The following is a 16,266-nucleotide window of genomic DNA, read 5'->3' as shown; positions in this document are numbered from 1 at the left end:
TGCTTTACGTTCACTGTCTAACTGCTTGATGACTATTAAACATAAAGGGATTCCTTATTGAAGAAGAGAATATGGATGTGTAAATTGGAAAGTTTATTCTCTTTGCCTCAGTAGGGGGTTGTGAAATCAAGAATACATTCATTAAAGTCCATTTACTGCCAAGTTGTTGAGAGAGCATATTACCAACCATAGTAGTTTTTTTATTCTCATATGCATTTTCATTCATAATGTGATTAAAATAGTTTTTCCCCTCTGTTTGTCTCAAAAATAATTGTCCACATCAGACTATTTCCAAATGAATGACTGGAAAGCCTGTCCACCAATTAAGTCTGAAAATGTGTCTTTGATCCAATTGTTCTGTTATTGAAGAAGTTAGAGTTTAGTTTTTGATGAAAGGCACTTTTAGTCGAAGAATGTTCATGATTTTGAGTGGATGTTCAAAATGAACCCTTTATCATAACAGAAATAAAGTGCCTGGATGCACAATGCACAATTCTTATTCAGTGACAGTTTGTCACGTATACATTCTTAAATGCGGGTGCAGAATGTGTGTTTATCTACCCTAAAAGCTTCCGCCATCTTGGACCTTGACACGCTGAGGTTTTTGGCTCCTTCCTGACTGTGGTGCTGGCAGCTGGCAGACAGACATAAAGGCTTTCCAAGCAGGCATCAGACGTCTACTCTCTTTTTGTGACACTGACTCCCAGCCCGACAAGTCTCTTAACCACCGTGCCCATGTCCTGAGTTCCAAATGTTATCATTACCGCGTCGTGGAATGTCATCATTTCCATCCCTTGGAGCATGGAAGCCCTCGCTGTAAAGTGGCAGGAGTGCGCTGGTATTGGGGCTTGTGAGAAAGACCAGATATTATAGCAGCTGCGGTGACAATAGTTCATGCACACAAAGGGCTATCAAAGTGATTCATATCCGTCGCCTTCTGTTTCGAAGACAAATGTGGAATTATATGACTCAACCTTCAATGCCCTTTGGTTAGGGAAAATGAGCTCGTGTTGACGCAGGGACTTACGAAATGTCAGAATCATAGATGAGGGAGAAAATGTGGCATATCTGAGCACATGTAGATCTTCTTTCTAGAGAAAGTTGAAATGACTGTTTCAGTAAAAAGGTGAAGTCAGGTCACACGTACTTCATTTTATAGTCTCGGCTATTGGACTTTTCCCATATCAGATAAATAGGAAAGGGAGGGACAAGCGCTCTGATTATTATTTCACCTAGCCTCCACTCCATCTATTCCATTTGGCCTCTCGGATGCAAGACACAGAAACGTCCATGATTGCCTGCTTTCAATTGAAAGCACCTTCTATTGCGCGCCTCCCTCGCTGTATCGGCCCACTAGTCAAACACGTTTCGTATTCCAGAGGACCCTTTAATTGTTGTTCCCCTGCTACAAAAGCGATTCATGTACAAGTGTTTATTTTGACATGAACAAATAGTTAACAAATAATCACATTAAAATCACGAGGTGGCTTGAGACATTTATTTGGTCTTATTTTCAGTTGGCTGTGTTTTCAGTCAGAAAGCTTCGAACGGGTATGGCTGTTCATCTCAACGTGAAGAACACAACCTAGACACGTATAGCCACAGTTGGACATCAATTCTCACAGATATTGATCTGTGCAGGCCACCCTTGAGCAAGGTGATTTTGCACTTATCTCCCCAACACACTGTGCTTTGGAGATGAAATGAGGAATCCCATGTTTTGTTTTGCTACTCACTATTCCTACTCAATATTGCTATTTTCAGCATTTTCACAACACAGTAGCAGGCCACTTGTGCAAGACTACACATTTGAACGTCATCAATTTAGTGATGCAAATGCCAGGGATGTAACTTGTAAATAATTATTACTATTTAAACATGAACATTTAATTTCTGGATTGTGAGGGAAAAGGAAACAATCAGCGGCTCTGCTGAAATAAGCGGCAGGACCTTTCAGTGTGCCCTGAGACTGGCTGCCAACCAGTCCCGGGTGTACTTTGCCTCCTGTCCAAAATAAGATGAGAAAGGCAATGAGCTCTACAGAAAATTGATGAATGGATGTATGGATGCAGGCACTTGCAGCCATAGTGGTGATTCGGCACCAGCCTTTTTTACCCAGGATGACGATTACAATGTGTAATATTCTGGGTTTTTTTTTTGGTGGGGTTGAGAACTGCATTTTTTTTTTTTTTTGCAAGCAGCCACTTTACCTCGTCCAGATAAGCAAAGTCATACACAGTTGAGTTTCACGATGATGGTGTCATCTACAAATTTGATGATCCAATTTCTGGAGTGTGCGCTAGTGGATGAACAGATATGGTGGTGGGGCTGCTCGTTTCCTTGAGAATAGCGCACACTCAAAGTCCCAATCCACAATCAGATAAAGTGGAAGACTTCCAGGTCTGTCAATTCCATTATCAGTGAGGTCTGTCGCCTTCCAAGGCTCCCATTTCACGCTTCCTGAGTTCTTCTACCATTTGTCTTCTGCCCAGCAATACCAATGTCTTCCGTGACTGGCGGAATTCTGTATTCTCTCTTGCTATGACCTTGTATCTCTACTTTAAGGATTGGAGGAGGTTTATTGTCATGCCAACACTCTCATTTCCATATAATATGGCATAAAATACAATACCTACGATCCCAGGTTAGCCCAGTAAGTCCCAAGACTTGCGAAACAAAGAACAGTACAACAAAATAAAAGAAAATAAATGCAATTAAAAACTCTTGGTGGTTTCAGGAAGTGGTTTGAAATATCATTCATTCATTCATTCATTCATTTATTTATTTATTTTCTTCCTTATATTTCCGAAAACAATCCAAGCATTGGACCACTGCATCGACTCCAGAACTCCGCTGCTGTCAAAGAGCAGAACAATAGCTCACTTTACATTGATTTTAAAGTCTCTGTGCTGGTTAGCTTTGTGCTTCGGGGTTGATTTTAAAATTCTATTATTGGTTTCTAAAGCTCTTAATGGTCTTAGTCAAGCTTATTTATCAGATATGCTTTTAATTTATGAGCCATCCCGCACTGCCATGTCTTCAGAAAGAGCTCTTTTATCACTCCCTAAAACGAGGGGGAAAAAAACACTCAAGGTGATGCAGCTTTTTATTATAATGCTCCACATCTGTGAAACACCCTTCCCAAAAAATCCGAGAGCAGTTGTTTTTTTCATTTTTTCAAGGCTAACTTACAATTTCGCCTGGTTTTTACAACCTAAAATCTTTTTTCTTCATTTATTTTGACCTTAGTACTGCCACAGTTGTTAAGGCTCAATGCCCTTAAGTGAAATAAAGTGTACTTTTGTTCACACTTTCATTAGGAAATGCAAACGCCGCCACCGGGACAAGTGAGAAAATCTTATATAATTCATTAAATGAATACTTTCACCGTTAAATCAGACACCCTGTGGTCACAAACTTTTTTATACGACATTGCAAATTAGACACATAACTTTGCAAATTAGACACATCCCTTTTTTTTTTTTGGTGATTTTACCATCTGCGGTTTAGCCCCGTTATGTGTCCTTAGTGACTTCCTGACAGACTGCTTTCTTTAGGGATCTTATTTTATGCGTGGAGCGACAGTGAATCATCTTCTTTAATGAGCACTACTGAAAGCCGGTTGATCATCATTACTATCTGTTTTGTCCTGTCCTGTGAATAATATTTTTCATACTAAGATCTTATCGTTTATTTCTTGTCTAATTCATTTTGTGTTTGCCTTGAGAGAGCTCACCGATATTTTTACAGATAAATTAACAGAGCCGTAAGTCTTAAATGTTCCCCCGAAAGGCACTAATGTGGTGTTTCAAGGTTATCTGTTAAAGCCTAGCTGTTCTTTCATCAGACGCTGTGAAAACTGATAGAAGTGTCAGTGTAACGTCAAAAACCCAAAGCAGGCTTTGGTGACGTGTTTTTTTTTTTTTTCCCCAAGCAAGAAAAGCTGCTGATTGAACTCATGTAGAATAATGTGTATTTGCTTCTGAGACTCTGCCTGTCCTTTGTTAAGCTAGACACTGCAGGATGGAATCTTTGCTGTCTTCCCAAAATTCAGTGTGCAGATGATGTAATTGGTAGCCTCAAGTCAGGTTTTATGGGCAGTACTCATGACTTTATGAGATGCGTCCTGCATTTGAACACAAATCCACACTTGTTTACAAGACAAGGCTTGTGCAAGCAATATTAATCGACGATAGCATTTCATAATAACCGCAGATTTACTAAAGATGTACCCACTATCATTGCTCTGACCTTTGATACTGATCTCATTTTTATATCCTTAGAATAAGTGGAAATGATTGCTGTCACCATGTCAACCTTTTAAAACATTTTTTTTAGTATTTGATTGGAAAGATGGTTGGTCTAGCTCAGGGGTCACCAATGCGGTGCCCACGGGCACAAGTTATCTCCAAAGAACCGCGAGTAGTCCTGTTCTAAAAATAGCTCAACATTCATGTGACATTGTGATAATGTGACTGGTAAGGATTTGTAAGAATAAATTGTTGCATATTGATATTTATCCACCCCTTCATTATTCTGAGAATTTGGTGATAACATACAATGTTAAATAATTTAGGTTAAATTAAGCAACTTGACTCGAATTCTGTATAAATTCATTTTTAGCGAACGAAGGGTCCTCTGATGCAAATGAATGCGGTGTTTCGTCGTCAAGAGTAGGCAACCAATCCAAATCTCCTCTGCCCGATCTGGAGGCGGGAGACTTTGATGACCATTTAATAGGGCGTCACTTAATCGGGCAGCTAATCCATTTATTTAGACAGTAATGTATGTATCCCAAGGTAAATCTTTAATTGATGGGCAAAAAAAAAAAAAAAGAAGAGTATAATCAACATGTGGGAAGACAAGGAGTATGAATATCCAAGAGAGTACAACGTGACCGACTCATTTCCATTTCAATTAGCTCTGATCACTGTAACTCACCATCCAGTTGTGAGCTGTCTTTTTCAAACATCTCTTTCTAAATAAATAAAATAAAATGAATTCAATACAATAAAAAAGTAAGTCAATTAAATTAAATTAAAACAAATAAATCAGTGAATTCATTAGATAAATAAATACAATTTGATAGCTGTGATGATCACACGGTGTGGATTATTTTCCGGTTGTACTGATGCAATAAAAAGTAAATAGCAGTTGTACCTTCTTTCTCGATTGACGTTATTTTGGGATCATCACTGCCCTACTGAAGCAAAAGCTCGCGCAAAGCAAAGCACTGCAGCATCTTCAGGCTTTCCTTTCCCATTCCATTTTCACACATTTTGACCACATGATAGCAATACAGAATTGAGGAGCAATGTGATTGCTGTTATATTGCCTGAGGGTAAGATTTGGCTTTCTGCACAGTTCAGTACATTACACTGCATGCTTATTGTTTGACAAGTAGGCAATTTAGAAAAACTTTGTTATCCCACAGGTTTGCAATCTTCTGGTGTGGTTCTATTTCATCATAGGCAAACATGTATTAGTTGTGGAATGTGTGTGTTACAGACACCACCAAGGTTGACCTTGGACAAACATAATTGGATAGTGATCTACTATGTCTCCATATGTCAGACCTGAGAGAAATGGAACTTTGCCCAAACAGTTTCTGCTGTTTTCAGGGCCACGGAAGGCAATGTTTACAATCAATGGCCTCTTTAAGGCTCATTTAAACTGATTGATTCATGTGTCTGCTTCTTTGGCGGTGGTTTATTGGACTGTGACTGTGTTCTAATTAAGCATGGACTTGGGAGAAAGAGGGGCTAAGCAAATGATGGTCGTACGACAAGGAACTTTAGGCAGAAGGTACACACACAGTTGCATCCATCGATTGACAATAATAGGCCCCAGAATGTTCTTGTGATAGTGTGGAGTCTCGGAGTTAAGGTAGTCACCCCCCAGGTAATATTAGTCATATCAAGCAAATGATCCACAATTGAAATACATAAATCATCTTCCCGCTTGTACTGATGCAGTACCGGTAAATAATTTCAAATGGTCTCATGCACATCAATAAATTCAAGCTATAACCTTGTGATAAATTCACAGCTGTGGACTGAGAGTCATTCTTGGTTATAAAGCATCATCTACATCATCAAGCTGACTGAGAAAATACCAAAATGTGCAAAGCTCTTATCTGGGCAAAAGATGAATAAGACTGTAATATATAAATCTAATTTAATGTGTAGTAAAAGATAATCTGTTTTATCAGCATTTTCTTACCAAAATATTCCTTCTGTATTTCTTCATGAGAACAGGGCGGGAGAGACAGGAGCAAAGAAATAGAACTGTCCGTGGTGCTGATGGCGCAGGCGTGACATACAATAAAAAAAAAGAGGTTCATTTGTCAACAAAGGCGACGCTTTATCTGTTAGAGACTTTAAACAACACTTGAAAGTATTAATGATTGAAAAATGAAGCGTCAGACTCGCTTCATAAACCAGTGATTATATTTTTTGACCCTAGATGTCACTCTGTTCAGCATTGGGCTGAAAGTTGCCATTTGATTTGCCTCTTTATTTAAACCGAGAGAAGTCAAAAGTACAACAACTGGTTTGTGAAGCACATTTGAAGATTATTCACCCATCCCAACATATTTGATGTTTACGAAATGAAAATATTTGGACTGATGCATATGCCAAGAAACTAAAGTACATATGAACTGTTTTCTTGTTTTCCAGGTGAATCACCACCTGGGAGCTTTGGCATTCCTCAAGGGTACTGGAGCTTTTCCTGGGTAGCTGAGGATGATCTGAGCTTTCCCAACAAATGGATGCCCATGTCAGGTGAGTTGGACATTGTTAACCTTGCTCAGCAGGATAGACAGGCCCTGCCTCCTCTGTCCCCCAAAGATCCTCTGCATCCAATTGGCCGTGACTACTCACATCAGCTCTCCATCGCAACAAATAAACATCTCTGTCTTGCCTACCCTCTACTCCATAGGTTCATATCATACATATATATAGTGATACTCTTGAAGTATTGGTACCAAGTTGAAATTCTTCACTAGTCCCGTTCATCTATGAAACACTCATTTGGAAGACCTGCTCACTATGCCAACCAGCGCCCACGCTTTCTATCCCCTCATGCATCTTCTTTTCAAATGTCTGCAGCAAATTACCGGAACACTACAACAAAATGTACCTCGACCATCCTAGCAGAAAACTCTGTCTCTCTGTTTGTCTCGGTCTCTCTTTCTCTCTTCCTCGCTCTCTTTCTCTCTGCTCTCTTGTGAGAGAAATTGGGCCAATGCAAAAGAAAAATTATAACAGCGCAAGTATTCATCAGAAATCTTTCCAAGGCTGATATATAAGAAATGAAGCCATTGGTGTTGTGACTAAAACTTTACCTTCTATTTTTTTCACCCCGACATTTGGAAAAGATTATGCCTTGCTAGAAATTGACAAATATATTTTTGTACCAAATAAAAATGGTCATCTCCGTGACCTTGTAGGACATCGGTCAATAAATGCCCCGGTTGATGAATGCGTGTTGGGTCGGGTCAATGTCATGAAGGGCTCATTAGCAAATCTGCCATCAGCTGTCAACCTCAAGCTGTCTTTACAGGGCCAACATTTGCTAGAAAGCCTCCCCAATGACTCAGTCAATTTGTGACTTTGCCCCATGAGAATAACCTTGGTGACGAAAATGGCAATGAAAGTAGAATAGATTGTTTTGGTCGGAGTCGCTTACGGAACGTGCCTCTCTCATGTGAATTGCTCGTCCATTCATACTTTGCTTCTGCTACTGCAACTGTCATATTTTGACCTGAAAATCCCTTACTGTTTGTTTTTACTAGATTCCCTGTGCGACAGGAGCAACACATGTGAGCAGAATGTCGCTGGTGTCCCTGACTTTACATGGAGCATAGTGGCTACAGGGGACACACGGGAAGAGCAGAACCAAAAGAGCGTAAAACGGGCAGGAAGTCCCCAAGGGTGGGAGGAAGGTAAGAGCCAAGGTATCGCACACAGCCCCATTACAGGGGACTTTCACTTTCCATTACGTAGTCCCTGTTTGCACTCGACATTATGGAGTAGCGGCCATCCTCTACCTTGATTGCCCCAGTGCTTTTCTTTTTATTATTATTATTATTATTATCTCACTTTGGTCTAAACAAACAAACAGTAGGCAACGTTTGAAAAAAGCTATTTAGATCATATCATTTCATGAGCGGATTCTTTTGAAAAATCAGAACATAGTTTACCGGATCAGTATTTTGCCATTTCCACATCATCAAACATTATTCATTTTCAAAGATACTAAGAAATCAGGCTCTGGCATTTTATATCCAGAGATGATGATGAAATGGGGGGGAGGGGGCGTCGTAATCTCTGTCTGTATTTTTGCCAGAGTAAAATGAAATGTTTAATGGCTTCGCCGCAAAACATTAGCCTATTATCCATTATCATTATTTTGCTGGCAAAACTGGAACGTAACTGCAGAGCTTTTTGTATTTTGATTGAAATTTAGATTTTCTCACTACAGTGGTCGAACCCCGGTGGCTCACTGACAGATAGAAAGGCTTTATTTGATATACCATAAAAGTGCACTCCTTACCTAACCGACCTTGCACTTGAAAACTGACGCTCTTGTTCTGGCACTCTAAACTTTATGAAACAGTTTGCTGCTAGGTATGAATGAGAAGAATCCCCGTCTTTCATTGTCTGTAAGTGCAAACCAGAGTTACACTAGCTTAAGCGCATTCACAAAGTATGTATGTAAAGCATTACAGTGCCCCTTTGAAAATGATAAATAATTTCAAATCAATCAATACTCTTGCGCAAGTATTTAGGTACTTTAAAATCTTCATAAAATTGTCATTTTTGAAGATAAGCCTGCTTTTCTTAAACCTAACGAGCGATTTTATTTTATTTATTTTAATTTTATTCTCTTTTATAATACACGCACGCCCCCCAGCCTAAAGCTGCAGGACAGCGTGTCAATCATTATTGAATTAAAGAATGTTTATGACCGTGACCTGGTTCAGAGCTTTTTGGGCGGCATTGTTCATAAATCAAACACGCCATCACTCTTGTAATTCATCGTTAGACGTTAAGGTGGAACTACTGTCCGAGTGCACCGTCCACCTCCTTCAACTTTATTCTGCTCAATTTTTTTCCCTCTAACTCCCAGAAACCTTTGTCCCACCTGATAACTCACTGCTAATGATCTACTATGGATTAGTCAAGGTTGCTCTTCTCTTTTCATCAATGATTAAGCCTTGAGGGGGTCATCTGATCCAAAAGGTTACTGCATCATGAAGAAACGGGAGTATTGTAAGACTCATTTGTAATGCACAGTGTAACCTTGAAGTTCTCCAGTGCCTGGTGTCTTCCATGTCAAATTTATCACCAGTGAACCGGACAACCCTTTCAATCAATATTCCATCCAATGATCTTCCTTCTGCTTGTTAGGTAAACTGCCCAGTACGAGATGGACAGTTGTCTGCCGTTATCTTGTATTTTTATTTTTTTTTTTGTAACTGACAGTCCTACAATAGTGGTGATGAAATATACTTAGTAATTTATTGATGAAGGCAGTTTTTGACAGTTTCTGAATTTGCAATTACAACTTACAGCGCTGCATCATAGTATGTTGAACAATTTTATTGTATTTTTTTTTTTACGTCTGTTCATTTTGATTTGGTGTTTGCATTTCAAGAAACACATTTCTATTCATAAACTACTAGAAAATGCTATTTTAAATGTCAGGAAGTTTTCACTTTGCCTTAAGCAAATGATTGATCTTTAAAAGCCACGTTAATCCCCTTTTCAAGGTTCAATGTATTCCAGACTCAATTCCATGCCAATGTCCTGCCTGCTGCCAAGACGTATGTCCTTACGCAACCCACCAGCCTATTGATCCGAGCATTCTGAGCATAAAGCCAATCAGACTGGGCTCTCCTTTCATAGATAGAGCATGTGCGCTCGGGCGGAAAAACATTGATGGCCACTTTGGGTAGCTATCATCGCAGCGTGTGACGTCCATCATGAGATGATGCGCGTAGTAGCATTCCGTGCTCGGCCATCATTTCAAAAATGATTTCATTCAAATAATTATTGTCATTATTATCATCTTGAAAAAAGATCCTCCTTGCTTGTGGTGCAGCTACAGTATGTGGGCAGGAGAAATGGGGCACATGAACCATAAGGTTGATACTTGATTGCAGTTCCTCATAAAGGTCCGCTTCCATCTTCTGCATGGACTCCAGCGAGTCTTCTGCAATGTCAAAGACTGTGCGTTTCTCACATGCTAATTCTAAAGGAGGAAATGGAGCCGCTTCCTTTGGCTGTATTCACAATTGATTTGATATTATTTATACAACTTTGTCTCCCGCGTTCTCCTCACGCACTGTCGAAGAACGAAAAAAAAGGATAATAGCGCTTCCGTCTGCTCCTGTGAACTTTTTATCCTGTACCATCCCCATCCCGTGAATAAAAGTAGAGTTGACTCCCATCTCATGGGAATTTCACGGAATGTCAGTCTGTAGACTGGAGAAATGTCTTCCGATGTCTTTGTTCTGTTAAGAGCCCGAGCTGCGGTGTTCCGAATGTGCTACAGCTGTTTGATGCTCTCCTGAGGGAGTCTAGTCAGAAGACCATCACAATAACCAAGTTGACTGGAGACAAAAGCATGGATAAGCTTTTCCTGGTCTGCTTGGAGAATGTGATAAGCCTTCAATCTGAATATCAGTGGTTGATTTGATGTCAATTTTGCACTTAGTCAGCTGTTTTCTCAGATTTAAATTCAGTCCAAATTTACAGCATCACTCCTGAACTTGGACATGTTGTTTTGATTTGATATGAAGCGGTGCTTGAAAAGCTACGAACTCCAAACTGATGTCATTTACACAGCACGGCACATAACAGCATTTTCTCAGCGGAATAGAAAATGACGGTGGCATCTGACCCGGGGGTTAAGTACTGTGTACAGTATTTCAGTCTTTTAGCCGATGTTGTGCATTCATTAAAAGAAGCAAGACCTAAGAGGTAGCTCAGCTTACTGTTTATATTAGACACCGTGTAGTGTAAAAAAGAATGGAAAATGTGCTGCTATAATATTTGTCATCGGTTCCAAAAAAAAAAAAAAAAGGAAATAAATGAGGCAAAATTATTACTCGCTGATCCTTTGATAGCATTTGAACATTTTTGTCATTTGGGCAAAGTGATACTGAGTCTGATGACTAAATGTCAGTCAGTGGCTTTCCACAGATGTTCCAATTGTACTGTACTTCCACATCCTCGCTAGTCTCCATATTTACCCAGCCAAAATAACATCAGTGCTGTGGGGGCTTCCTATTCCCATTTATGAGTTCATTATAAATTCATCACTGACAAGAGACAGAAAGTGATGAATCAGAAGAGAGCTCAAAAATGATGGCAATGCATGAAAGCCAAAAGGATAATAAAATTATATTTAAATCTGAGTTACACTGTCAAACAAAGACTGGGTAAAAATAAGTCTGGGGATGAAAGGGCGGGGGTAGCGGGTTATTCAAGGAAAGGACCCAGATATGGCATCATCACACTTCTATAGACTACTTCATACAATAGATGGGAAGCGGAGGATAAATGAAGAAGCCACTGTGATGCTGATATACAAAAAAGATGGGAGCAAATGGTGCTCGAGATTTGATAAGCCTCATTTCTATTAGCACTGACACAACATTCATCTCTGCTTCTAGTCAAAAGCCTTTTCTTGCAAACATTTGGGGGGTTTTACAAAGAAAAATAAATGTAATCCGTCAGGCTCCAATTGTGGCTGATTTGAAAAGGAAAATCGATTTTAAAAAGTCAATCTTACATTTGAATACTGCAGGCTGTAGCTGCAGTATATTTTCTTCTCGTTACGTTTTGTTGCATTGTTCTGCTTTTTATTTACTTATTTCTAAATGATTATGTCTTAACCGTGGTGGGTTTTTTGTGTGGATTTTAAAAGAAAAAACACGACTGAAAGCGTGCTTTCATAAAAATGGGGGCAAATAAAAGTGTCCAGGTGTCTGCTGCACACTTTGTTACAAAATGACAAATGACTTTCACGCTATGAACTTGGGCAATGGGCACCAATGCAAACAATAGTTTTCACCAACTCTTTGTTTAATTATGGCTTGGGTTTTGGGCTGCCCTCACCATAACATGAATCATGATGGGCTGGAATCACCCTTTGCCTCCTGCTTGCCATGTTTTGGAGGTTGAATTGTGATGGTGGGTGGGATGAGAACAAGCAGAATTGACTACTGACACTAATGAGACAGAGAAAAAAAAAAATATCTCCCTCACCGCACTCCAGGCAGTACTGTCAAAGCGAATTGCTTGTGCTAGGTACGGAGTGAAAAAGTTAATGGGACAAACACTAGAAGAGCTGAAAGCCGTGTGATGAATGCACCTGGAAGAAATGTGCTGCAGGGCCTGATATGATACATCTGTAACAAGGGCCAGTCAGAGGGTGAAAGGTCTTGTCCCTCAGGCCATAAGCTCAAGGAAGTGGATGAAATACTACTATGTTGTTTCTCCTCACGGCCCATGCCTGAAGGCGCAGTCATGGCTTCAATAGCCATAGTCGACAATTCCCTGAAATTGAAACGAGCTAAGAAACCGTCAGGAAAATTCACAGATCCAGCCATGAAATTGAAGTAGTTTATGTACCAGCGATTTCTCTCTGCGTTGTAAGAAATCACCCTTTATCCAACATGAAATAAAATCAAATTAATTAAAAACTCTGAACCTCATAATCATTTACAGCGCTGACATGTTTAAACGCCAAAGGAATCATGCAGTTTAATTTGCTGTCATGAAGACAGAATCGGTAAGTTTATGGGCTATTGCGAGCCAAATTGCATTAACACTTACGGCAAGAAAATATTTTCGTCGTAGCACGTAATTTGTCAACAAGTGACAGTAATGTTTTTACTTCTCGCATTCAGAAAACAATTTCCAAAGTAAATCAGCCCATCTTGTTTTAAAATGGTGTTGCTGTTTTTCCGTTGCTATCAATCACTCCGTGGACATAGTGAGCTTAAAAGTCAGATTGTACAGGATATTTTCACACATACAGGTCTAAAAATATCAGACCGAACTGAACCATAGTGTTTGGTATTCAACAATGCCACCGAGACACTGACACTCAACCAACCCTCTGGGAAATGTAGACACTTTGTTTAATGAACTATAGGAGGAAGCCAAGCAGAGGGAACACATGCAAACATCATAGCCAAAGGGTAGTAGTGGGAACCGACCGATGATACATCTATATATAATTACAATGGCCAGGCTAATAAGAGGCCATGCAGCACACTGTTTTTGAACTGAACTTTGCCCCTTCTCTAGACCTCAATTGTGTTGCACCAGTATTAAAAGGTGGCTACTTGCCATTAGCTGGAAGAAATCTCATCCATCATCCACTAAGGTGTTTTCCTTTTTTTTTTTTTTGGCCCTGCCTAATACTTGGTTATAAGACTGTTCAAGATGAAGGGCCAAAGTAGGGAGAAAATACGCATTGGATTAAATCGATATAAGATACATAATGATGACTGATCAGGGTGCAAAACGGTGTTGAAATGAGTAAAATAAGATTAATCAGGGATGTTCGATACCACTTTTTTTCCCAGACCAATACCGCCACAAGAACTCAATTCTTGAGTAGTATCGGGTACAGAAACCAAATGCTGATATCACTAGATTAAAATGTCATCCCTTAAAACAATGACAGATCATTTTATTCAATTTAGCATTTTTCCTTCTAATTGCATGAAACTAATGACGCACTAAGAGTTTTTTATTTCTGCCATCTCTGCATGCAATATTTAGACATGATGCGCTGTTGGAAATAATGCTTAATACATTTCAAAAATGTTTTCTTTTTATTGAGCAGTCTGCAGGGAAATGAGTGCTCTAGCTCTCAAGTGCAAACGTGAACATGGTAAATAGGGGAGTCACTTTTATTCCAGGCTTATATTTCAAATGCTGCGGCTGAGAACTTACTGAAGGGTTGGAGAAAAGAAAAATGCTTTCTCTTTCATGTACCAATCATTCAATAAAGAAGGTAAACATTCATGCTAATAGTATCTACCATGGTGACCTAACTTCTGAGCACCATTTCAAGCCATCAAATGGCCTCCGTATTCGTCCTCTTTAATAGTATCATAATTGCACGTTTGTGCGTTTAGACGTCAAAAGTGCTCTTACTGTTGAGCTTCGGTGAAAAAAAAAAAAAGAACTGTGGCCTAGAATGTTCTAAAACGATGACAGGTCCTTTTAAGACATCTTGGCACTGTATAGCACCGGTTAGCACATCTGCGTCACAGTTCAGAGGTTGCAGATTTGATTCCACCTCCGGCCCTTTGTGTGGAGTTTGCATGTTCTCCCCGTGCCTGCGTTGGTTTTCTCCAGGCACAAAGCAAACCAACAACAGCGACGATTCCGAGCGGCAGAGCACGATGAGTGGCTCTCAGTGGAGTACATAAAAAGAGAGAGCAACATAGATAGATCTGGGCCTCCAGGGTAGGGGTTGGCTCACTGCTAGTATATAAAGAAATATATAGCCTTCTCTTAAGACAGCCTCCACTTTATTTATGAGCCACGGTGATGCATTCCTTGTAGCGACACACCGCTTTTATGCCAAGACGGCTGGAACCAAAGACCTATTGCAGGATTGGGAGCTTGCTAATACTGTTTTGGCTTTTAAGTGCATCACATTGTATCCATGTTCTGACTGCTTTTTCAAATACATTTGCAAGTGATGGCAAAGGTCGTCAAAACATGAGGTTTCGCCAACAGTTTTAATGATTCTTCTTGTCCCAAAGGAATTTTAACCCAATTCAAAATTTGGGCGTGACGTCCGAAAAATTCTTGGCAAATGCTGACGTCCTTGAATGAACCCTGATGGCAAATCTATATCGACTACCCACAAGCAAACGTTCGTCTCTCAGTAGGATACGGACTAATTCATATTCATTTGAATTCCAAAACCAAAAAGAACAAAAGAAACCTTTCAAAGATGTTTTTGAATACACCCTTATCAGCATAGATATAGTTTCATTTTAATCACGAAACAAAAGAAGTCACACCGAGAAACTCGAACTCATCCCGCCTAAGAAAATGAGAAATTAACGTCAACACACTCCAGACATCCCACTGCGTGGCAAATTCTTATTCTACCCCCTTTTAGTGTATGAACCCTTTGCGCCCTCTATTGCTAAATTACTGTTACAACACGCGTTTTAGTAGTCTATTAAACTACTGCACCAGTATTCAATTTAATTTGCTAAATGGAGCAACTTCTATATAAACAGTGATCATTAAAGTCATCATCTGTGATGACGCCCAGACTCTGCGTTGGCCCCTCCCCTATATGAACCCAATGTCGGATTTGAACAAAATATAACACCATTCTATTATTTGATGCAATGACTGTGTTGTGTGGTCTTCTGGCCTTGTGTTTTCCTCTGACTGCTACATCGCTTCTAATGAGTAAAGGCGTATATAACACTTGCAAAATCCAGCGCGGCCAGTAAACTGTCAGCCTGACGACCACTAACCTTGGACGCGTTGGCAAAATCGCTACTTAGAGTGTGTGTTCATGTGTGTGTTGGGAGAGGGATTCATTTTTGAGCAGAGTCTGCAATTGGCATAGTGTGTCCTCAGTTGGGGAGTTTTTGTCGCACTGGCAAGTTTGAGCAACTTCCCGAACGGCTGACTTGAACCAGTGCGAGAACATCGGTTTGCCGTTTTGGTCCTGTGATGTACCAAAAAAAATGGGAAAAGCATTAATGACGCATTTTTTGATCGACAATGGGAAAGAAATGTCCAACATGGCACCTACGTGGTTGATGAATTAGTATGGTTAACTCTTAGTCCAGAAATGAAATATGAAGAAGAATACCAGACTTTTACTGTTCCTTGCACATATTTTTTTGGGGGAAAAAAAAAAATCGTTAGGGCTGACTTCCCCTTTAATAGTCTTTGATGCCTGCTCCCGGATAATAAACAGCTGGACTTGCTGCGCATGGCTGAGCACGCAATGCATTTGATTTGAATCCTAGACAGTGGCAAGCACTAAATTATCAGTGTCTTTCTCTGTAGCAGCAAGTGTCAGCTTTTGTGTGCGTGACATTCCAAGTCTCACAGTAGACTTTAAGCATGACTGAACAGCTGCAAGATGGCTGAATCATTTTGGCAGCCTCTTGAATGGAAGAGAAGATTGCCAGAAAGTTTTATTTTGAGATAAATAAATACATGTATAATGCCGAGGAGTTAAAATAAATAT

At 39.8% G+C, this 16,266-nt stretch overlaps 1 protein-coding gene across 1 annotated transcript in view; it reads left to right on the top strand.

The window, feature by feature from the left end:
* The window catches only part of alk (ALK receptor tyrosine kinase), a 123,166-nt gene that overhangs the window by 41,504 nt on the left and 65,396 nt on the right, over positions 1 to 16,266 (top strand). The window contains exons 2-3 of the mRNA XM_085932019.1: positions 6,681 to 6,785; positions 7,799 to 7,948. Of these exons, the coding sequence (XP_085788145.1) occupies positions 6,773 to 6,785; positions 7,799 to 7,948 (163 nt within the window). The 5' untranslated portion in view covers positions 6,681 to 6,772. The remainder of the gene's footprint in view (positions 1 to 6,680; positions 6,786 to 7,798; positions 7,949 to 16,266) is intronic.

This window comes from Syngnathus leptorhynchus, chromosome 15 (assembly GCF_054491065.1).
Source record: "Syngnathus leptorhynchus isolate UIUO chromosome 15, UIUO_Slep, whole genome shotgun sequence".
NCBI lineage: Eukaryota > Metazoa > Chordata > Actinopteri > Syngnathiformes > Syngnathidae > Syngnathus > Syngnathus leptorhynchus.
The sequence above is the reverse complement of the archived record's forward strand: the minus strand, read 5'-3'. Positions and strand labels throughout refer to the sequence as shown.